General features: G+C 38.8%; 2 protein-coding genes and 1 pseudogene across 7 annotated transcripts in view; 2 read left to right on the top strand and 1 right to left on the bottom strand.

Moving 5' to 3' along the window:
* The window catches only part of LOC137645707 (sphingomyelin phosphodiesterase 5-like), a 184,096-nt gene extending 180,963 nt beyond the window's left edge, over positions 1-3,133 (top strand). For all 5 annotated transcript variants that reach the window (XM_068378572.1, XM_068378569.1, XM_068378570.1 and 2 more), the window contains one exon: positions 2,899-3,133. In XM_068378572.1, coding sequence (XP_068234673.1) covers positions 2,899-3,120 — 222 coding nt within the window. In that variant the 3' untranslated portion in view covers positions 3,121-3,133. The remainder of the gene's footprint in view (positions 1-2,898) is intronic.
* A 362-nt stretch (positions 3,134-3,495) lies between these two features.
* LOC137645708 (uncharacterized) lies at positions 3,496-10,210 on the top strand (annotated as a pseudogene).
* A 1,688-nt stretch (positions 10,211-11,898) lies between these two features.
* LOC137645706 (protein tumorous imaginal discs, mitochondrial) overlaps positions 11,899-24,040 on the bottom strand; it is a 176,428-nt gene continuing 164,286 nt past the window's right edge. Inside the window, exons 8-9 of one of the 2 annotated variants that reach the window (XM_068378566.1) lie at positions 17,429-17,572; positions 12,569-12,707 (exon numbers count right to left, since the gene is read on the bottom strand). In XM_068378566.1, coding sequence (XP_068234667.1) covers positions 17,430-17,572 — 143 coding nt within the window. In that variant the 3' untranslated portion in view covers positions 12,569-12,707; position 17,429. Of the gene's footprint in view, positions 12,708-17,428; positions 17,573-24,040 lie in introns of both variants that reach the window. The other variant, XM_068378565.1, reaches the window with a different exon arrangement.

Here is a 24,040-nt window from a genome sequence, read left to right as displayed (position 1 = left end):
AAATTGAGAGTATATGTGGCTCCCAATCTAGACCCTCAGGCTTACGCCACAGACGCCATGTCACAGAATTGGGACAACTGGGAAAAGATTTATCTCTTTCCCCCGGTGAATCTTTTGCTGAAAGTTCTAGACAAACTGAGATCCTTCAAGGGACAAGTAGCCTTGGTCGCACCCAACTGGCCCAAGAGCAACCGGTATCCTCTCCTGCGGGAGTTGAGACTATACCCTCACCCGATACCCAATCCGGTTCTGTCTCAGATAGTACAAACACGCGTTGTGTACGCTTTCTCAAACATTCAGAGCGCCCTAACTTTATGGACTTTATGAAGTTTGCGGCTATGCATGGTGCCAATATTGATCCTCAAAACACCTTGTTCCTAGAATCGGATAAACGGGATTCCACCATCCGACAGTATGACTCTGCAGTTAAAAAGTTGGCAAAATTTTTAATAGACTCAGACGTGAACTGTATGAACTTGAACCTTACAGTCACTTTCTTTAGATCTTTATTAGAATCAGGTCTGGCAGCCAATACTATCACCACTATTAAATCGGCTCTTAAAAAGATCTTCCTAGTGGGTTTTAACGTAGACTTAACCGACTCTTTGTTAGCTCCAATTCCGAAAGCTTGTGCCAGACTGAAACCGGTTACTCGTCCTACCCCGGTGACCTGGTTCCTTAATGACGTACTCAAATTGGCTTCTGATACCATTAACAGTTCTTGTGATTACATGCCCCTTCTCAGGAAAACACTTTTCCTAGTGAGCTTGGCTTCCGGGGCAAGAATTTCTGAATTGGCAGCCTTGTCGAGAGACCCAGGTCATATTGACTTTCTGCCTTCAGGAGAGGTCCTTCTTTCTCCTAACAAATTCTTTTTGGCTAAGAATGAAGACCCTCAAAACAGATGGACCTCCTGGAAAATTGTTCCCCTCACGCAAGATCCGTCGCTGTGCCCTGTCACTACTCTTAGGTCTTATTTATCCCGGACCTCCTCTAACTCCTCGGGGCCTCTATTCGTTAGAGAACAAGGCGGTACCATTACTATTAAAGGGATCAGGCAACAAATTTTGTATTTTATTAAACAAGCTAACCCTGACTCTTTTCCTCTTGCACATGATATCAGGGCGGTTGCCACCTCGGTGAACTTCTTTCACCACATGAATTTTACAGACCTTTCCAGGTATACAGGGTGGAAATCACCGTCAGTGTTCAAGAAACACTACCTTAAACATTTGGAAGCCCTAAAATTTTCTACAGTAGCCGCAGGGAGCGTAGTTACTCACGAGTAACTCACAGGTTAATGCCTTGACACTTTATCTCTCCCTCTTACCTGCCTCATTTATACCCTATTGTATTCGTTGGTCTCGCACCTGAATACTGTTATTATATTTGTAAATTTTATGCTCCTGAGTATCTGTATATATTATCACTCACGGCATTATTATACCTACCTTATTGGATTTATGTTCATATTTAAGATACCCTTATAATTGTTTTTTGGTACTCATCTCTGATTAAAGCATCCTGTATTTCTCTTACGCTTATGTTTTTTCCTTTATTTTGCAAGTTTGGTGACATTTTTCTCTTGTATAGATTCACTGGGCGGCACAGGTTCGAGCCCAGAAAAGGGATTTTGACGTAGGAAAAATCTATTTCTGGGCGAAGGACCTGTGCCGCCCAGTGAACCCTCCCAGCTCCTCTCCCTTGGAGTCCCCAAACTTTGGGTGCTAAGGAGTTGGGTTCTGAACGGATGCATTGTTAGTAGTACCGAGTGAGGTTGAACGGCTCTCCTCTATTGGGGTTCTCTGTCGTGGATTAATCTAAATAGTGCGGGACCTCTGGAATATACGCCCAATTTTATACCGACACCAATAGGTGAGCGAGCTAGTTAACCTAGCACTCCTTTACATTTTTTCTCTGGTATATTTAGCAGTAAATTACCTAAGAATAAGTGCTAAATGGAGCTTATTCACTGGGCGGCACAGGTCCTTCGCCCAGAAATAGATTTTTCCTACGTCAAAATCCCTTTTTTCTGCAGATGAGTAGTATTTATCTTTACAGTTGTTTTAAGCATTCATTGAAGTTTTTTTGGCAAAAGAAAAAAGGAGGTTACTGCAAAAACTGATTTTTCAAGAATTTTTTTGGCGTCGGGGTCGAGCGCGTCCGAGTATACCCTTAAAGGGGTGTCCGAGGAGCGTACCTATCCAGGGTTAATTTTTTCCTCTATATTGTAGAAAATCTACTTGTTTTTCAAAAAAATAAGTGTGAAGTACAATACAGCCACCATTACTCGCAGTGTAGCGAATTATCATTAGCTGTCAACTACAGAGAAAATATTTGTTGATTCCTCCCTTTTTCAGTTATGAATAATTGCTTTATTAAAGAGGACCATTATCTCATAATAATGTTGTTTATTTTTCATATATGACATTTGATGCCTTTAAAAAAAATCAGTGATATACTTTGTGATATTCCCTTTGACATTGATTTAGAAACTCTTTAGACCAGCATTAGCAAGCCACAACATACTGTAGTTGCTTACTGCCATGTTCGTGTCTTAAAATAATTGCAGGTTTTATTTGAAATTGAAATAGATGTCACACAGTAAAGGCAGGCCAAAATGTCAGCTTTAAAATGGTGCTCAAGGTCTTTATAAAGTACTTGGATGACTTTAATATATGACTAAGCCAACACAACTAGAGGTATTGTGGCACTATACTGTATGTGATTGGAAATAATATTTCCCAGGCATTTATAAAATATACACCATAAAGAGCTTGCCTCTGGGTAAAAAATCCATTATTTAATGGAATCACATAGCATTAATTAAGAGAAAATAGATTATTTATAAAAGTGTCTAACCAAAATTTTTGTCTAAATTTTACTAAATTTTTCCAGGAGCAAACCTTGGAGCTTATGACTTGCAGCCCAAAACCAGATAGGAATGGCCACGTGACTGCTACAAAGTGGGGTGGACGGCGAAGAATTGATCATCTCCTTTCTCATAAAGAAAGTTTACTCTCGCCTACAGGATTTTGGTTTAGCACAGCTATTGCAGGATTATCAGACCACATACCAGTAATACTTATGCTAGAATTAACCAAAGAACATTATGATTAAACCTGGAAATTATTTTATGAGTAGTTTCCATTTATGTTGTTAATGTTTAACATATTTATAGCTGTAGTCTATATTTTCAAGTACAGTGAATAGACTTGTTATTCAAGGGAAGTAACTTGATTGATCTCCAGGCTTTCCAGTAGTATTCAGAAAAACCTAATGAATTGATATGTATAGCTACAAATTGATTAAAAAAATACATGGTCACATATCCTACTTCTATGAAGTATTCTCGTGATTGAATTTATATTAACACTAATTGGTTACACACTACTGCCAAAATATATACTCAGTGGAGTTCCTGCCTATTGGCTTTACAGTATTTATCTGTACTGTATTATCAAAGAAAACTTATGTTTACTGTATTTTGTTAACAGAATTTTAATAGTCAAATTTCTTATTCTTATACACCCCTGATATTCATATTGCTTTCATCTCGGGAACCTTGGAATGTTGGCGGTTCAGTACTCCTCAAGATTAAGAAATTTTTTGTTTTATTTTCTTCCAATACACTAATACCTCTAATTAAGCAATGATACCAGTGTCTAACAATAACATGCTAAGCATGTCATATTGTTGTTTTATTCCTAAAGTCGACAGAGAACTGTAGGCCTACAGACGTGTGTTCTGCAGCTTCAGATGTCAGGTTTTGAAGTCGACAGACAACCGTAGGCCTACAGACGTGTGTTCTGCAGCTTCAGAGGTCAGGTTTTTTTGACAGTTTTTAGTTATTGTAGTGATCTTGCAATGTCTTCTGTGGATTTGTTAGCAATCACTGCAGTGTTGTGTATACAGTTATTTTTGAGTGATTGGGATCTGCATTCTCTGTTTTATGCAGGGGAAATTTTTTTAATTTAGAGATTCTTGTGAGGAATCCCTTTATGGGAAGTATGTTTTATGATCAAATTAAAAGAAGCTTATTTTTATTTCAAGGGAAATCCAAAGAAGGCTAGTCTGTTTATAGAATAGAGGGAATGACGATATGGCACTCCAGGATTTGACTTTGCTACAGACCAAAGAGTAACTTTTGATTGTCATGGTCCTGTTGCCGGATTCGTTGATTTGGACAATATGAGGCTCGTCTTCAATTAAGTAGATCTATTAATTTGGCTACCATGGTGGAGATGTCTTCATTAGTTTATGCTGATGAATCTCTCTTTAAGATCCTTGCAAAGTCTCTGCTTCACACGCTTCAGTGTGATGTTTACGACTTTGCCGTTGCTCGTCGTGCATGCCGTAAACACGTCTTAGCGGAGGCTTCCATCCGTCATGAACCTAACAGGTTGATAAAAGCCTCGGTCTGGGGGGCAGACCTTTTCCCTGAGGATGTGGTCAATGCCATCCTCAGTGAGACAGCCAGAGTCAAACAGACCCTTCGTGTTAGGTGGGGTCTTGTTCCTAAAAGGAAGTTTGAATCCGGTAGCACACAGTTACGGGGTAGGAAGAAGGCGAGACGGTTTTTTCCTTTCCAGGGTTCCTAACCCCAACCTGTGGTTCAGGCAGTGCCGGTGTCTCAGATGCGACATTCATCCCCCTCTAAGTCTCAACCCCAACAGCAGTTTGCGCTGGTAAGCCAGCCACCTCAGCCTTCGACTTCCTTCTCGACTTCGCCTGCTTTTAATCCTGCCTATGAATTGCAAGGCTGGTTCAAGGGTGTAGTAGGCAACCGAGAGGGAGTAGGTCTAGAGAACCTTTTCGCTACCGGGGAGGTGGTTAAGTTTCCGGGAGGGGCAGAGGATCCCGAGGGAGCCGTGGTAGCAGGCCATCGGCAACCCAATGAGGATCCGCAGGTAGGGGGAGGCTATATCTGTTTCGTCAGAGGTGGACGTTCAATAAATGGGGGCACAGCATCGTGTCCAACGGTCTAGGGTGGAGTTGGATTCAAGGACCCCCTCCACCGGTCGGCTTTTATTTGGAATACCTTCATTCAATGCGACAAGTTCCATATGCTGGCCGTTTCGCAGGTACGGACCTTACTTCCTTGTGGGGCCGTCACCACCTCTATTGATCTTACAGACGCTTACTATCATGTTCCGATAGCGCGTCATTTTCATCCTTTCCTGGGATTCAAACTGGGCAAACGGGCATTCGCCTTCAAGGTGATGCCGTTCGGTCTAAATATCGCTCCCAGGGTATTCACGAAGTTAGCGGAAGCAGTAGTCCAGGAGTTGAGAACTCAAGGCATACAGTTGGTGGCCTATCTAGACGATTGGCTTATTTGGGCCAGCGGCGACAAGGAGTGTCGCGAAGCAACGGACAAGGTCATAAAGTTTCTGGAACATTTAGGGTTCCGAGTCAATTTAAAAAAGTACTGCCTGATTCCGGCGTCGTGCTTCCAGTGGTTAGGTCTCCAATGGGATTTGAACACCTACAAACTGTCGATTCCCCCGAGGAAGAGGAAAGAGATCGCAAGGGGCACGAGACAATATCTCGAGGCCAAATTTACATCTCGGCAGGGCCAAGACAGGGTCTTGGGTTCCCTCCAGTATGCTTCCATCACGGACGTTCTACTGAAAGCCAAATTGAAGGACATCAGTCGAGTTTGGCGGTCCAGGGCAAACGACAAATTTTAAGACAAGGTGTCAACGATTTCATCTATCCTCAGGAAAAGACTTCTCCCATGGACGAAGGTCAAGAACTTGGCGAAGTCGGTACCTCTTCATTTTCCTCCGCCGACGTTAATAGTCCATACGAACGCCTCCCTAAGCGGTTGGGGGGGGGAAGTTATTCTCCATTCAAGAAAGTCCAAGGTTTGTGGTCGGTGACTTTTCGTCAAATGCACATCAATATTTTAGAGGCCATGGCGGTATTCTTGACTGAAGAAGCTCTCCCCGTCGCAGAATCAGCATATCAGGTTGGTTCTGGACAGCGCGGTGGTAGTTCATTGCATCAACAGGGGAGGTTCCAAGTCGGGTCACATCAGTCAGGTGATGATTGCCATCTTTTCCTTGGCAACAAGGAACCACTGGCATTTGACAGCAGTTCACCTGGAGGGTGTCAGGAACGTAGTAGCCGATGATTTATCCCGGACGGCTCCCCTGGAGTCGGAATGGTCTCTGGATCAAGCATCATTCTGTTGGATCTGCCAACAGGTTCCGGATCTTCGAGTGGATCTCTTTGCCACTGACTCAAACCACAAACTCCAATGTTACGTGGTCCCCAACGTGGACCCTCTGGCCTACGCCACAGATGCCATGTCCCTCGACTGGAACACCTGGCAGAGGATCTGCCTTTTCCCCTCCGGTCAACATGCTGATGAAAGTCCTGGACGGGCTCCGGTCCTTCTGAGGACAGATTGCTCTCGTGGCTCCCAACTGTCCGAAAAGCAATTGGTTTCCCTTCTTGGCAGAACTCTGTCTCCATCCTCGACGGATTCCCAACCCAATGTTGTCTCAAATAGTACAAACTCCCAATGTGTCAGCTTCCTCAAGGATTCTGAGTGCCCTAACTTTATGGACTTCATGAAATTTGTGGCTCAGAAGGATGCTGATATAGATCCCCCTTAACACATTGTTCCTGGAATCGGATAAGAGGGATTCCACCCTTCGGCAATATGATTCTGCTGTTAAGAAGTTAGCGAGGTTTCTGAAGGACTCGGATGTTCAGACAATGACTGCCAATCTGGCTGTTACCTTTTTCAGAACTTTGTTTGAAGGGTGCTAGCTGCTGGTACTATTACCACGATTAAGTCCGCCTTGAAGAAAATTTTTCAATTCAGGTTTAATATTGATCTTACGGATTCATATTTCTCATCTATTCCCAAGGCTTGTGCTAGACTAAAACCGGCAACCCATCCACACGCGGTCTCTTGGTTTCTCAATGATGTCCTTAAATTGGCTTCTGACACTGATAATGACTCATGCTCCTACATAACGCTTCTTAGGAAAACTTTATTTTTGATACGCTTAGCTTCTGGATCCAGAATATCTGAACTCTCGGCCTTATCTAGAGAACCGGGTCACATTGACTTTCTTTCGTCTGGTGAGGTCCTGCTATCACCAGATAGGCATTTTTTAGGAAAGAATGAGGATCCTCAGTCTCGATGGACTCTGTGGAAGATTGTTTCACTTACTCAGGATCTCTCCCTATGCCCTGTCTACACTGAAAGCTTACTTAAGTAGAACTTCTGATACGTCTTCAGGCCCTTTGTTTGTTCGAGAACATGGAGGAACATTTTCCCTGAAGGGGATTAGGCAGCAGATTCTTTACTTTATTAAACAGGCCAATCCTCATTCAGTCCCCCATGCCCATGATGTCCGGGCAGTGGCAACCTCGGTTAATTATTTCCATCACATGAACTTTGAAGACTTGAAACGATATACCGGTTGGAAATCACCTAGTCTTTAAACGCCACTATTTGAAATCTTTGGAGGCCCTTAAATTTGCAGCAGTGGTGGCTGGGAATATAGTTCCTCCGGATATAGAAGAACCATTATAATTAGGTCCTGTCTTTTTTACTCCCCTTTTTTCTTTTTTGCCTTTTCTCCCTTTATAGAGGGGGCCATAACCTTCCTAGCCTACTCTTCCTACCGTCCCTTTGTTATTCATTGGTTTACACCTTACCCTCTGTTTATGATGTGTATTATGTTTTTATGCATTTGTTTGTTATATTTAAATTTTTTATTCTTGAGAGTTTCACCAGTATATCTGGCTGTTTATTTTGAGAAGTTCCCTGTCTTCTGTACTTTTTGTTTTTTATAGTTTCTGTTTGGTTATTAAACTCTCTTAATTACATGTTCTGTTTTTATTTTCAGTTCCTTATTTTTTAGTGTTCTCAAGCTTGGGACCATTTCTCTTTTATGATTTCATGGAGCGACAGAGATCGAGCCCAGAAAAGGGATATTGACGAAAGAAAAATCTATTTCTGGGCGAGGAACCTGTGTCGCCCAGTGAACCCACCCTTCTCCTTTTCCCTCACCCTGGCTGGTCTAAGCTTGGGGTGCTAGGAGGAATAAAGGTAGGGGGGTGGGGAGGTGTAGGGGTGAAGAGAGGATAGTCATAGTAGGGGATGATGATGGAGTGGTCTAACTGGTGAGGGACCTATGGTCGTGGTTCTATCACGGCCCAGTAACTATACTGACACTCATTGAGCGAGCGAGCTGGGTTAATTCCTGGCATTCCTTTTTTCTCTGGTATATTTAGCATTATTTGCCTTAGAAATTGTGCTTTAAGGAGCATTTCACGGAGCGACACAGGTTGAGCCCAGAAATAGATTTTTCCTTCGTCAAAATCCCTTTTTTTGGAAATATCAAAAGGCAATTTATTTATTGATTCAAGATATTTCATACCTAACCTGACCCTGTTTCAAACCCTAGCCTAACTCTGTAAGTGGTAGCTAGTTATTCTAGTGCACTATTCAGTAAGGGTTCTGATGACATGTGACACCTCCCGGATTAGAGATCCTCTCATAGGACTTCTAATTCTTTATTTACTTTAAACCCTTCTCGCTAAAGTTAGTGCCTTCATGCACAGCTTATCCCTTATTTACCTAGATAGTAGTCTAGATATCTTATCAACCCTATAAATGAAATAAGTGCCCTTTAACTCTCTCTTTACTATGTTGGTGGCATGACAAATCATAGAATTCCCTCTGGACAAATGTCTACCTTTTGAATTTCTGTTAAAGTTTCTCTAAATTTGTTAATTGCTTCATGTTTGAATGGCTGTCATTGGTTGCGAGCTTGATCACCAGTTTGATGGATTGATGTTTGCCATCTAAATAATCAGGATATATATTTCAAGAAAGCAGGTGCTCTATGGGGGAAAAGGTAAGGAACTGTTTTTATGGTTACTAGTTTGAAGTCCAAGAATGCAATTTTTATTATTATTATTATTATAGTTACTTACACTTACTTAATGAATCTTTCCCCATGTTTAAAGTAAAGGACACATGATATTGTAGGGGTGGCCAGAATAAGTTTGATCAAGAACTTATCTTTAGGTAAAATTGCCTTGGTAAAAGTAATTCAGTTTTATTCATTTTAATTGAGACCTTTATTTTATGAATATGTAAACATCTGGACTTGAGTTCCATTGGTTCAACATGGATGGTTTGTGTTAATCTGATCTTTATGATATTAGTTTGGTTTTCTTTTATAATGTTTTGTAGTCTTTGGGTAGTTTAATGTTAATCTTTTGTTTGGATACTTCACAATTGTGTTCAGTTTCCCATGTTGTATATGATTACCAGTTGAGGCATCATCTTTAATCTTCTGCATTGTTTGTAAAAATTGAACAAGGCATGTTGATAGTAACATACTGTCTATTAGCAAAGTCTAGATCAGTTCAATTCTACTTTTAAACCTTCAACTTAAAAATTGGATTTTAACAAGATACCAGGAGAGAATGCTTTTCTCTTTGATGTCTATATCTAGGTTATAACGTTGTACTGCAAGCTATGTGGTAGTCACTAATGTAAATCCCAAGATTCCCTTTATCTCCCCCCTCTGATGTAATTCTGGGTCACAGAAAGCTTTTGTGTTGCTGGTAGAACAAATCAGCGTTTATACGGGCATCTGACGTCTCTGGCTATACAGACCTTTACAGTATATTATTTTTTTATATTAACCAGATGCTCTCATTTCAAGATAATAGCAATGTGAACTACACGTATTGAAATGATCAATTTCACACAGGAAAAAAGTTAATACAGAAATTTTTTGCTCAGGTTTTAAAATCTCCAGTGCAATATCCTGTTAAGGGATTTGCGGTTAACAATTACAATGACTGTTCTACCGTACAGTATATTGCTTTTGGCGTCTTGACAGCTAACATGTTAGAAATTTCAATTTTTTTCTTTCAAAAACTTTTGGTTGTACAGTGGGTTATTTCATTCCCCTTGGTATATAGCGCTACATTTTAATGATTCAATTATCTGGAATTCAAATGCATAAGAAAAATATTTGATGAAAAATAGACTTATATTCAATTTTCTAACAGGCATCACTTGGGTATCATCAATAATTACTGTATATTGCTAGCAATTCAATAAATCTTTTTTCAGTGTAAAACCACAAATTTTAAGTAATTTGTATTTTTCCTAACAGTACTTAGCTCGAACTACTTTCTTAGGCATATCTGGGATCTCCTTCCCATCTGACCAGAGTTTTGTGTAGTTTACCCTAAACCCATTTTCTATGAGGGGTAACCTCAGGCGGAGTGATACGCACCGAGGCTAACCCCGGGTCAGAGAGCATGCTTGCTCAGGTCTCGACCTCCAGTAAGTTCCCGGTCTCATCGCGATATCATCTCGCCGCTCTCCTAATCCCAGTGTGACTTTGTGTGTCCTCGACCCCTTTGTGTTTCACGCGGTACCCACGTGGTCTCCTTGTGCTTTCCCTGTGCGTGCTTGTGTATCGTAGTGCTTTCTCCTACATCATGGAGCATCCAAGCCATTGTCCTGGGCCTATGGCCGGCAAATCGTGTGGAGCGTTCCTCTCGAAGCCCGAAGTTAACCCGCACTCCTTGTGTTCCTCGTGCAGGGGCAGCGTTTGTTCCCATTCCGCCACGTGTCCGGAGTGCGAGTCGTGGAATGAGGTGCAGTGGGTGCGGTATAGCACCAAAAAGGCGGCAGCGGCGAAGAAGTCGCCTAAGATGCCGAGCGTCCCTTATGTTCAAGTTCGTCCCTTACTTCGTAGCTAAGACCCAGAATCCTGCCGTGTGGGACCCCAAGTTTGAAAGTTTCTCAAATCCGGCAATCCCCTGGTCGGACGACGCGAGGGATCTGCGCCTGTGCCCCGTCAGGGCAGTGAGGAAATACTTGGAGAGGACAGCCAAGCTCCGGCCCGAGATCAAAAGCCTTTGTTTCCACAGGCCTCGTGAAGAAGCCAGTCTCGAAAAATACCATCTCCTTCTGGTTGCGGCAGGTCATCATCAGGGCCTACAGTAAGGCAGGAATCTCCCTGCCGGGAAAACCCAGGCCCCATGACATTGGCTTTCGAGAAGAATATGACAGTGGGCCAGATCCTAAGGGCAGGCACCTGGGCCAACCAGGTCTACCTTCACGGCTCACTATTTGAAGGACTATTCAAGAAAATCCCTGGACGGGTTCTCGATAGATACCGTCGTTTCCGCGCTCCAAACGGTTTAAAGGTATAGCCTCAGTGATAACCGGGGGTGACAAGCACAAGAGAGATAGGTTCGTTCCTTAAACCCCCTTGTACTTTTTTTCCGTTTTTTCCGCTTCAAGTGTGCTCTGAGAGGGCCCTGAGCCGGAGACAAGTACCTCAACGGGGGGAAGACATGTCCCCTAGGATTTCTTGCACAGGTGAGTTTCTTAGACACTAAGATGGGTTTTTGTGTAGTTTCCTCTCAATCGATTTTCTATGGGGTCAACACAACCTAGCCTCCTTTCTAGGTCTCTGGATATTCCTCAGCACGGTCTCAGAACTTTTTAGGACCATGCCCACCTCCTAAAGTATAAGTCTCCTAAGAAAGTAGTTCGAGGTAAGTACTTCATGTTGGAACAAAATACAAATTTTAAGTAATTTGTATTTTTCCTAACAGTACTTACCTCGAACTACTTTCGGGTAATGGCCCACCCTGCCTTCCCCGAGTGTCCCCTGGTATTCTTAGAGACCTTAGCTACCAAGAACTTACTAGAGGTCAAGACCTGAGCAAGCATGCTCTCTGACCCGGGGTTAGCCTCAGGGCGCGTATCACTCCGCCTGAGGTTACCCCTCATAGAAAATGGGTTTAGGGTAAACTACACAAAACTCCGGTCGGATGGGAAGGAGATCCAAGATACTCTACCATTTCAAAGGAATAAGTAAAAAAAACTTGACAAAGGTAATTTTAATACCAACTTTATGTACAATATAACATGGAATAGATCTCTGTACATTAAAACACCTATGGCCCCATAAAGAACTTTACTTCTGTGGCTTAAAAGGAACAATATTTCTGAATTCAAAACCCATATTCCCAACATTTATGCATTTAGTATTTAAATGGCTTGATATTAATATTCCAATATCTTCACATGGAACTGACAAAATAATAATTTCCATGAAGTATAGTTTAATATTTTTTCATTCGTATCACACTTATTTGCTTGACCAAAATTCAAAGCTTACCGGTGTCTGCCTCTAGATAACTGCTTATGTAATACAGTTATAACAATTTTCAAGCTGCTACTGTGCTTTGTCATTGTATTCTATTAACTTAGTAACACTAGCCTTCTTGTCCCAAAGTACAAGCCTTTAACACACAAGGTCTACGCAATTATTAAGATTTAAAAGATAATAATCAAACAATACTTGACAAGGTAAATATAACTTTTAAATATGCTACACACCTGCACATTGGTAAATGGGTATTTCAGGATTGCTAGAAGAAACTATTTTAAATTTGATTTAAAAAACTGATGAATTTTCTTTCTAGTTCCTTGACAAAAGCATCTCTACAATAAAGGAAGGCAGTTTTGATTTATCCTTTATCCCTCTTGAATTCTTCTGATTGTTTTGTATCTTGGGCAGCATCCTCAACATCATCTGCAACCTTCTTACAAACAAGCTCTTGGATATCTCCTCCAAGTATGGAACGGATCCTCTTCAGAATTTCACTTTCCTCAACTGCAACATGCTTTCCTGTTGTCAAAATAATACATTAAAAACAAAAATTAATCCAATTTCATTACTTATAAAATTTGTGAATTATCATAAAACATTACTAGTAATTAAATTATTTACATAAAACCAGTACTTTTTAATTTGATGGCAAATGGAAATAAACTGTAATATTGAAAGGCTATTATGGACTTGAAAAGTCTCAAAATGGAAGCTTTATACAAAAGTTGAAGTGGGTGCAAAACCAGAAACCAAAAGTACATTAGAGTATACACAAACTAATTGAACCTTACAATGTAATATAGATATTTTTGTTTATCATAGCAATGGGTTATTATGGAGGGCTTCTTCTATATGTAAATGTTATTGAGTCTGTTCATGAGAATAGCCAGTGCAAAATTAATATTGGTGAAGTCTTATTTAATGAATTTCAGGTGAGCAAAGGAGTACTCAAAGAGAATGTGTTTATCACCTATGTTTATCCTTGTCATGGATTTTGTAATGCATAGAACAGGATTGTTAGGAAATCAGCGGACCTAAAGTGTGCCGAGGATGCTATCCTTATTAGTAGAACACCATAGGATTTGCTATGTTTGCTTACCAGTATACTTGAAATATCACAAGGATTGGACTCGAGATAAATAAAAGAAAGACAGAGATGATAATGGAATTTGCAATGGAAGATGAAATATCATTAGAAGGAGAAAGGATTAAAGAGGTAGAAAATCATTTAAATATTTAGGAGCTGTGATCTCTGATATAGGGTTTTTAGATTCTGAGTTTAATGAGGAATTGAAAAAGAAATTATACAATGGCTAGGTTAAGTAAAATTTGGAAATTAAATGACCTGAAGTTACATATAAATATCAGGTTATATATCAGTTTAGATCTTGCAGAATGGACATGAGCTGTGGTATGAAACAATATCCAACAGATTTTGTAGATTTGAGAACAAAGCCCTCCGAAGAATATTAGGAGTTGAATGAAAGGATGGGATTAGAAATAAGACTATAAGTGATTGTTGCAACATTGATGAAGTGGAGAGATTGCAGTTTTAATGACCAATAAAAATGTGCTTTGTATAGAGCCAAGACTTATGATGATTAAATAAGGTCTGGAATACTCTGCAGCAAAACAAAAATCAAACAGAAAAAGGGGGAAGGGATTTTGTAAATTATGACCTAAAGATGGTAGTATTCATGGCTGGAGTACCGAAGGATGATTGTACTATAAATAAGTCTTGGTGGAGAGATATCACACCCAGCACACCCAGATATTGGGAAAAAGATGGCACCACAAACATGGTCTGGATACGTGATAAGAGAGGATGAAAATTGATTGATTGACCTTAAGTTTTCTGATATTGAAGGTCATTGATGCTAATATCATTTGTCATAAATAATAAAAGGAAATTCAATTAAAAGCATAAAAGCAGATATGTTCTTTTTAAAATTGAATAGCTTTCAGAAGGCCTGCTTCTGAAATAAATCTAAAAACATCCCTAGCATTGCATCCTGTGCAAGGATCTTGACAAGGATGAACCTGCCATCCGATTTACCTCGAACAGATATCTATTTCTTAAGGTGCAAAAACTTGGGCATTCAAGCAATTGCACCACTGTAAGGGATACCAAACAGTTGTTGCAATATGACTGGTGTTGGCCAGTCATCAAAAACTCGTGTCGACCGAGTGTAACCAATGCAAAGACAGAGTAGTCTCCCGCTTTCGGGTATCCTGTAATACCATTAAAGTAATATAACATTTATTATTTGTCATCTTATTTCCATCTACTGTAGGCTATCCCAATGCTGTTGCCAATTATTATAAAACAAACGTAATATTTGGTAATAAATCATTACAGAGGATGGGATATCATCTTGGCAGTAATTCAGCTGCGGCATTCTTTGCCAGTAAGTTTTCTCTCAACCATTACCATTCTAGCTCCAGTAAATACAGAAAGATTATCTACAATGTTGAGAGAATATCTTTGGGAATGACAAAGGATATCCCATTTACGGCTAATCCCAATGGGGTTACACTATGCACACTACCCTGGGGAATTCCTTCCTGACATTTCCTCTACATTTTCACCTATTTCAACTTGAGAAAATCTATGAGAAACAAATTCTTGAATGAACAATCCTCTAAATTCCTAACTATGAATGGTTTTAAGCATACCATATCTCCATGCAGCATCATATGCTTTTTCAAGGTCAATGAACACTGTTACATGGTGTAGTTTGGAAGCAAAAGCTTCACAAATAGATAAGCTAAGTCGTACCAGCACATCAGCCATGGGTGCATCTTTTTAAAACCACACTGGAGAAGTGATAAATATGTCTTGCATTGACCATTTTCTCCATGATCTTAAAAAAATAAGATGTCAATGCAATTGGACAATAGTTTGTTGCTAAAAAGATCCTTACCGGGTTTTGAAAATGCTAAAATAATAGTTAGTTCCCAAACACTTGGATAATTATCATCATCACATTTTGAAAATGCTAAAATAATAGTTCCTAAACACTTGGATAACTATCATCATCCCCATATTCTGTTAATAATGTTTAAAATAAAAGACTTAGTATTAACAGGTACACGTTTCATCATTACAAGTAGGATTCCATCCAGGCAAGGGGCTGTTACATTGCAAGTAGCAAGTGCAGAATCAAATTCACTTTCAGTAAAAGGAGCATTACAAGATTCTTCCTTTTATGTTGTAAAAAATCAACAGCAGGATTTCAATGCTTTTATAGTGGTGACCAGGAGCTGGTTCACACTTACATGACACATTGGAGAAATGTTCAGTATAAGCATTGCTAACCCTAGGTACCCCAGTCACATACTGACCATTCACCTTCAACTCTGGTGGTGCGTTGGGAGTAAATTTGCCCATCTTTTTTACTTTCCTCCATACAGAAGATGGGTGTTCTATTGCTGATTGAGGAATCAAAAGATATCCAAGACTGGTGCTTATCTTCTTTTATATCATGATTTAACTGTGCTCTACATTCTGCATTTCTTTTACACTACTAAATTCTCCTCTGTACAGCAATAGTGATGGAGTGGCTGTCAATACTTTGGTTGGAAGACCAGTGTCAATGGCCTCCCTCAGTGATGAGTAAAGCTTTCATTTTATCATTTCATATTTATGTGCGCCATATATTTTTCCAAATCCTACGTATGTTCTCATGTCATAAAGTGTGTTTTCATGTCCTAAACAATGACTTAACTATTGCATTAGCAAAGACATGTGGCTTCAGTGCTTACGTATTTAGATGTGTTCCGACTTGCATCAAAATTTGACTTTGGCATCAAAACTTGTGTTACAACACGTTGCAAGAAAATAAATTAACCATAACCCAAGAACTTACTGTAAACAGTACTGTTTATTTAACTAAAAAGAACACTTGCCGAATCTGAAAATGTAAGCGATTCTTTAAAAAGTACTGAATGTGATTGATCAGTGTGGAATTGTTCTATATGCCAAGGAGCAGCCGCAAAAACCGAAACACTGTATTCTTTAGGGTAAAGTGGGGTAATGTGATATGGCACATTATTATCAATCTAGGGGCAAAAGGTAAATCCTGAGTGCTTGGTTCAGATACTGAGGTCGAGGAACTGGGAAATGCACCAGCAATTAGGATTCAAATTTCTGCAATGAATCCTTAGTCCAATTACCCACAACAGGCGCTACAGCATAAGCTTAAATCATGAGAATCATACCCATGTTAAGGGCAAATGAAAGTTCTACTGTACCGTACTGCATAAGGATTGTGAATACTGTACAAGAAAGGAATCAATGTTGTTAAATTCCATGAACAGATGGAAAAATAAGTACAGTATAAAACTTTGACATAATCTAAGCTAGGTTAACACAGGCTTGAATGGAAGGAATTTCGATTGAAGATATGCAATCTTTACTATATTTTTCTGACATGTCATTAGAATAACTTGTGTTCCTTAAAAGCCATGTTACTGGCATTGCTCATCTTTTTATACTAATGTTCACTTCAGATGGCAAATTATATTTTTTCACAGATGGTACACAATTTCATGCATGCTGTATATAGAAAAAATTAATTAGCTATAAGAAATGTTCTAGACACTGGATATGAATTTTTTAGGATACAACAATCCTAAAACTGAAAATACACAAGGTAAATTATGCTTACCTTTTAATGTTTTCTCTTGTTGACTTTTTAAATCCTATTTGTTCTATGTAACTTTAATCAGTTTCAATTAGCCAATATATAAATATCAAAAGATGGATGGACAAAACTAGCCCACCTCGAACTTCAGTAAACGGAATGTCTACATACATCAATTTCCAAAGGCAAATTTTGTAATCATACTAAAACAATGCCTGCATGGCATACAAATAAGGCCAGAGTTACAACATTGGACATGGATAAAGCCTTACTATAGCTAAAAGTTGTGGGCTTGCCCATTGCTAATTATCATTTCCCTAATCTAAAAAGTTCAATCCTTCACTGGCTGTATGTCGATTAGCATTGTGGAGTTTGTATTTTGTATATGAAAATGCATTTTATGCAATATCACAAAGCAGATGCACTTATATTTCATCACAAATAGAATATAAAAATATAAGATTAAAGCATCATATGAGAATTATTCAAAAGATAAATTACAATAAAATACTTTTAGCAATTATGTAATTGAACTAGCAAAAATGTTAATGGCCACTAACACGTGTCAAACAACAAAAACTTTCTCATACACACCCTAACCAAAAATGGCTCGTTTTATCTTAGATAAGAGACCCTGGCTTGCTGTATCTGAGGAATAAGAATCTGACTTGTCAGAGGGCTTAGAGCTGTCCCATGAACTTGTTTTAGATGGCTGATCTTCATAAGCTTTCTTCCTTCCTGAAGAAAACAGGAGGAATACTTTAATAGGTTGGCTAACAATTATTTTTTTTTTTAATTTTTTACGATTTCTAACAATTTTACATCTGCCTTAGCATTAGGTCAGGCAGTTAGCAGTACAAACCAAATTAGAATTTTAATAAAACTTATTTCTATACTCACCTGATGTAGATAATGCTTCATCTACAGAAGCCTGGTTTAATCGACACTTTTCTCGTTACAATGTAAAATTTTAAATTTTCCCCTTTTCTTTTCCTTCTGCAATTACATGCTCTTAACAAAGAAATAGAGACCTCCAGCAGTAATTGGTAAGGAGCCCAGGTTGCTTCTTTAGGTAGTGTAGTCTTCAGTTTCAAAGTCAAAATCCCTTCTCTTGATACTATGAATCAGTGGGAAAGAGGCTAGGCATGTATATGAACATCGAGTAAAGAAATAAGAAATTTTATAATAATAATTCTATTTGTTTTTATGAAATCTCCTCAATGTTCATAATGCTTACTCTCACACACTGTTGGCGGTGGGGTGCAATTGAAGGAAAGAAAGGGATAAGTCTCAGGGCAAGTAATGAAACAAGGTTAAGGATTACTAACCTCCATTAGATTACCTGTCTAGCTTACTTTGATGAAATTTTTAAACCACAGTTTGAAAAACAGGATTCCATTTAGTTTATTAAAGTTATAAAAATTACAGTAGTGTACTGTACATTGCCTTTAAGAGATAACGTTTTGCAAACATTGAATTGGTACGCCACTGAGGTGCTGCTAAAACTTCTTCAAAAAAAGATCTCTATAAAAATCAAGGAAGTATACTGTAACTGCAATCCTAATACCATGTACCTTTACTCTCAAGCATTTTCTGATTCTTGGATCTAGTTCTTTGTGCACTTCTGTGACTGAATTTTCAACATGGAATAGCAGAGCATTTTTGGTTAGTGAGGAAATATGGACCATTAGCCAACAGAAATAAATTGGGAAACTACCTAACCTATCTTTCGTTTTGTCTAAATACAACTGTGCAGCTCTTACTGGAAAAAGAAAACTACAGTACAGTATTCTCTACTGAACTGATTTCATCCAGTAATTGGTAAGGAGCCCAGGTTGCTTCTTTGGGTAGAATAGTCTTCCGTTTTGAAGTTGACATCCCTTCTCTTGATATGAATCAGTGGGGAAAAGGCTAGGCATGTAGGCTATATGAACATCAGGCAAGTACAGTATAGAAATAAGAAATTGGACTATTAAAATTCTAATTGTTTCGAAATAAGAAATTGGACTATTAAAATTCTAATTGTTTCTATGAATCTCCTCTGATGTTCATACTGCTGACTCTCACACACTGTTGGAGGCGAGGTGCAACTGAAGGAAAGAGAGGGATAAATTTCACGGTAAGTAATGCAACAAGGTTAAGGATTACTAACCTGTTTTAGATTACTTGTCTAGCTTACTTTGATGAAGTGCTTAAATCATGGTTTGAAATACGGGGATTCCAATTAGTTTAATAAAGTTATAAAAACTACAGTACTGTACTGTAGATTGCCTTTATAAGATAACATTTTGCAAACACTGACTTGGTACACCACTGAGCTAAAACTTTTTCAAAGAAAGATCTCTATAAAAATCAAAGAAGTACTGTAGCTGCAATCCTGATACCGTGTACATACACTCTCCAGCATTTCATGATTTATGGATCTAATTCCTTGTGCACTTCTGTGACCAAATTTTTAACGGAATACCAGAGCATTTATGGTGAGGGAAAATGGATCATCAGCCCAGTAAAAAAAAAATAGGGAAACTACCTATACAGGGTACTATCTTTCGTTTGTCCAAGTACAACTGTATAGCTCTTACTGGACAAAGTAAACTCTAGTAAACTGATTTCATCCCGTTTTAGTTGAGGGAAGTGAAAAAATTGAAGCAGACTCTTAGTAGACATGATTATATTGTGTCCCCATAACAACACTAAAAGCCTACAAAACTTATTCTTCACCACAAAATTAAGAAATTATGGGAGATATGCTGTACAGTTAAAAAACCGCTGTCTGAATTCTTTCATGAAAAGAACCCATCAGAACATAAATTAAAACCATGAAGTTACATTATCTTAAAATTTCTAGCGCACTAAATCCTAAGACTCATTTTGTTTACAGCTGGAATGTTAAGTATTCGCACATGCTGAGGCTTATGACCGAAATGTGAACCATATATATCAGCATCTGAGGGATATACTGTCAGCCCTTGTTAATCGTGGGTTCTATCTTCTTGGATTCAGTCATTCGTGATACAGAGAACCATATAACCTATAGAATAAAAATTCATGTATTCATGGTTTCGCGGTAAGTACTCTTGCAGCCTGACAATTTCGAACAGAATATGCTCCTTTGCATCTGGTATGTTTTGCGTCTTTACCCTTTCCACAGAGCAAAACATTCCCTTTTCTCTCTGTCTCGGCATCAGTCTTGCATCGTTTCTCCTCGTCTGCTCATCTTCCGCTTTAGTCCTTTTTGTGCAGAATCATACAGTAGTATATAACAGTAATATACACAGCAGTATCAACAGGTGTTGTACAGTATTACTAAATAGGAACAACTATATTGTGATAGAAAAGATGTAAAAAGAATATCTAGACAGTCCTTAGTGCGTTAATTATCCGAACGCAGGTAAGAGGCAGCGAGTTGTTAGGTAAAGTTATCCCACCCTATGGCACCAAGTATTCATGAATTCACGCTTTTCTCGCCTGTCTCTGTTACCTACCCCTCCCGATGAATGAGGACTGACTGTATGTATGAACTTCTTTTACTTTTAATCATTTTTATTACTATATTAGAATTACTATACAAAGGGTTTATCACTGAATAGTTTATGTGTTAGCTAGAAAGTGGGCCTATACTGCTTTGTGCGGTTGGTTTAAAAACATCGACCTGCGAGATACTTATTGCAAAATAGAAAATAGGTGATTTTTTATTCAATAAGTTATACAGTTCTCTGTATTGCATATGACTGACTCTGCAAAGATAGAACCCATGAATATAAAGGGCCAACTGTATCAGGGATTTGAACTGTGTCACAGAGTAAAAACAAGGATACTGTAAACATTTGACTAAGCCAATCTGGCCTTAGAGGGATAATGTTGATTCCACCTTTGCTGTATTCAATCCAGTTTAAATTCAGGATTTGCACTTAGATTTGAAATTAACATATCTCCATTATCACAGATGATGAGTATGTAACACATGGCAGTTTTGGAATTATATCACTAACACTCTTAATTTAAATTTTTTCAAATAAGCTACAAATACCCTTAAATATTGAATTTGCTCTGCCACTAAATAACAGACCCAAAACAAAATTAATTTTTTGATAAGTACTTCTAAGCAGTCAAGGATTCGAACCTTAACGCAGAGTAGAATAAGGGTAAACACTTGATTTAGCCCATTCAGCTTAAAGAAAGATAAGAGTGGATTTTTATACTACTTTATTCAATCCTGGTGAATTCAGGTTTGTACCTAGAATTGAAATTATTTTACCTCACAATTACAGCTGAATGGGATAAGTCAAATATTTAATATTACTTGTAATTGCCGCTGTCTTAAATTACAAATAATCTCAGGGTTTACTGTCACAAATGATAAGGCATTTATAGAATAACATCACTAAAGAACATTTGTCAATCGCTTTCTATAGTCATTTTTTATATAAGAAAGTTACAGAGACAAAGGAATTTAAAAGAATTTCAACAGTTCCAAAAAGCTATTGTCACAAGTTAAAAAGCACCCTCAAAATTAACTCAGAATCAAAAGGTTCTGTTAGTAATGCTGGAGGCAATAATATTCATGGTTAGCAAATTCTAACAATGAAGGGATGAGAGTACTTTTTAGTTGCTAATTGGCTGACTTTATGCATTTTACAAACATCTTTCATTGTCTCAAGTTTTTTTTTTTTTTTTTTTTAATTACTGTACTGTATTTGGGTAGTAGGTTGGACATGGCACCAGCAACCATGGTAGTAGGTTGGACATGGCACCAGCAACCATGGTAGTAGGTTGGACATAGCACCAGCAACCATGGTAGTAGGTTGGACATGGCACCAGCAATCAATTGAGATACTACCGCTAGAGTTATTGGGTCCTTTGACTGGTCAGACAGTACTACATTGGATCCCCCTTCTCTGGTTTTGGCTCATTCTGTCTTTGCCTACACACTGAATAGTCTGGCATATTCTTTCCACATTTTCCTCTGTCATACACCTGATAACACTGATATTACCAAACAATTCTTTACTCAACTTTACTCAAGAGGTTATCTACTGCACTGTAATTGTTCAGTGGTTACTTTCCTCTTAGTAAGGGTAGATGAGGCTCTTTGGCTATAGTAAGCAGCTCTCCTAGGAGGACACTCCAAAATCAAACCATTGTTCCCTAGTGTTGGGTAGTGACATAGCCTCTGAACCATGGCCTTCCACTGTCTTGGATTTGAGTTCTCTTGCCTTAGGGCACACAGGCAAGCTGTTCTATCTTATTCATCTTCTTGTTTTTAAAGTTTTTATAGTTTATATATCCAAGATCTAATTAATGTTGTTACTATTCTTAAAACATTTGATTTTGATTGTATTCTTCTCTTGTAATAGATTTATTTCCTTGTTTCATTTACATACTGGGCTTTTTCCTGTTGGAGAAGTTGGGTTTATAGCATCTTGCTTTTCCAACTTCGGTTGTAGTTTAGCTTCTAATAACATAATAATAATAACTTGGTTACACAGCATTCCTACTGTATTAACAATTGTACTGTATGCAGGTTCTGATACTGAGCTCATTTACTATTTTTGATAACAAACAATGATGGAGATGAACGGTGACATTAACAGGCAAGTGGTAATTCAAAATCTAGATTATCAAATAAATTTTTGAAACATAAAATATGATTTACTTGGTGACATGACAAACAATCCTCTTGATAGCAAAATCTTATTTTTTACCCTAGTTTTAATTTTGGGTGGGTAAATTGCTTCTAACGTTTAAAAATCTTAGAAAAGGACAAATTTGGAAGTAATTTGCATTTTACCTAACAATACAAAGGTGGTGTTCTTTACACACGAGAAGAAATCAGCACAAGCTGGAATACAGCTATAAAACTTTTAACGAAGTGTAAACAACCATTACGATTTTTACCAGTAGTAGGAGGGAGAAGCACCACTCCCTCCACGTCACTTACACCGTCTTCACTTTGATCTTAGATGAAACTTTTTTCTAGGGGTTAGATGATGACAGGTAAAGTATGTGTAAAGAACTCCAGGTTTGTATTGTTAGGAAAAATACAAATTACTTCCAAATTTGTCATTTGTTCCTACACAGAATACAAATCTTATGTTTCTTATATAAGAAACTCACTTTGGTGGGTGAAAGTCCCTTTAACTGGCTGAAACTTTAAACTAGGGATTGCTGTATACAAGAATGATAATGTGGAGGATGAGCATCCTGGCACCTTGTATATCTGTCGATACCAACCAACTGATGGCCAGGGTGAAAGGGAATATGAGCGTAAGAACGTAACTGTGACTGTCAAAGTTATACTGTATATAAAGAACAGATCTGTGAGTATACACGCTGAAAGCAGACATCCCAACTCCTCCTCGTAAGGAAATTATGGACGTGACCTGAATACAGAACAAATATAGTCTAGCTACAAGCTAAAATGGGGCTTACCTGCAGTTGTAGTTGTAGACTACAGTCTCCCCAGATCCCATGCCCAAAGAGAAGAAAATAAAAGACCAGTCATTCATTATTCCTTCATCCTAGACTAACACCATAACCTATGCCCTCGCATAACTGCTAATAGTCCTGTGAGGAGCTAAGACAGTTAAACCACTTGCTGTGCAGCTACCACATCTATCAAAAAGGTATCCAAGGACCTGTGTGTCACATCTTGCACGTATTATACAATGAAGGTTATTTGTCTTCTCTACACCCAAGTGATTCTCCTTGAATGCCAGGGACGTACTTATGCCACTGAATTTGTGAGCTCTGGGTCGTGTACATTGCTGACGCGGAGTGAAAGGATTGATGGCCCAGTCAATAACCTGCTTAATCCATGAGGTGATGGTGTTCCTCGTTACCCTCTTCTTGACCTTGCCCGCGTTGACTTTACAGATACTTGATCTGTGGGCAAGCTCTTCAAGTTCGTTAGAGAAAGTGCCTTAGTGCTCTCACGGGACACAAAAGAAGTTGCTCAGGAGCCTCAGTTACTACCCAAAGACTTGAAATCTGAAAGGAACTGAACCTTGAGTCGGAAACCAGCGGACTTTGAGTCTTAGGAATGAACTTGGGGACAAACCTGAACATATCTATTCTGTTCCCAACCCACTGAATGGGCATATCATATTTGAGAACATGCAACTCGCTTACCCTCATACCGGAGGCTAATGTAAGAAGAATGACTATTTTCAACGTGATCACAATCTGAAACCCGATTTAAAGGCT

This window comes from Palaemon carinicauda, chromosome 8 (genome assembly GCF_036898095.1).
Source record: "Palaemon carinicauda isolate YSFRI2023 chromosome 8, ASM3689809v2, whole genome shotgun sequence".
NCBI classification, from domain to species: domain Eukaryota; kingdom Metazoa; phylum Arthropoda; class Malacostraca; order Decapoda; family Palaemonidae; genus Palaemon; species Palaemon carinicauda.
This window is presented reverse-complemented; position numbering and strand designations above follow the sequence as displayed.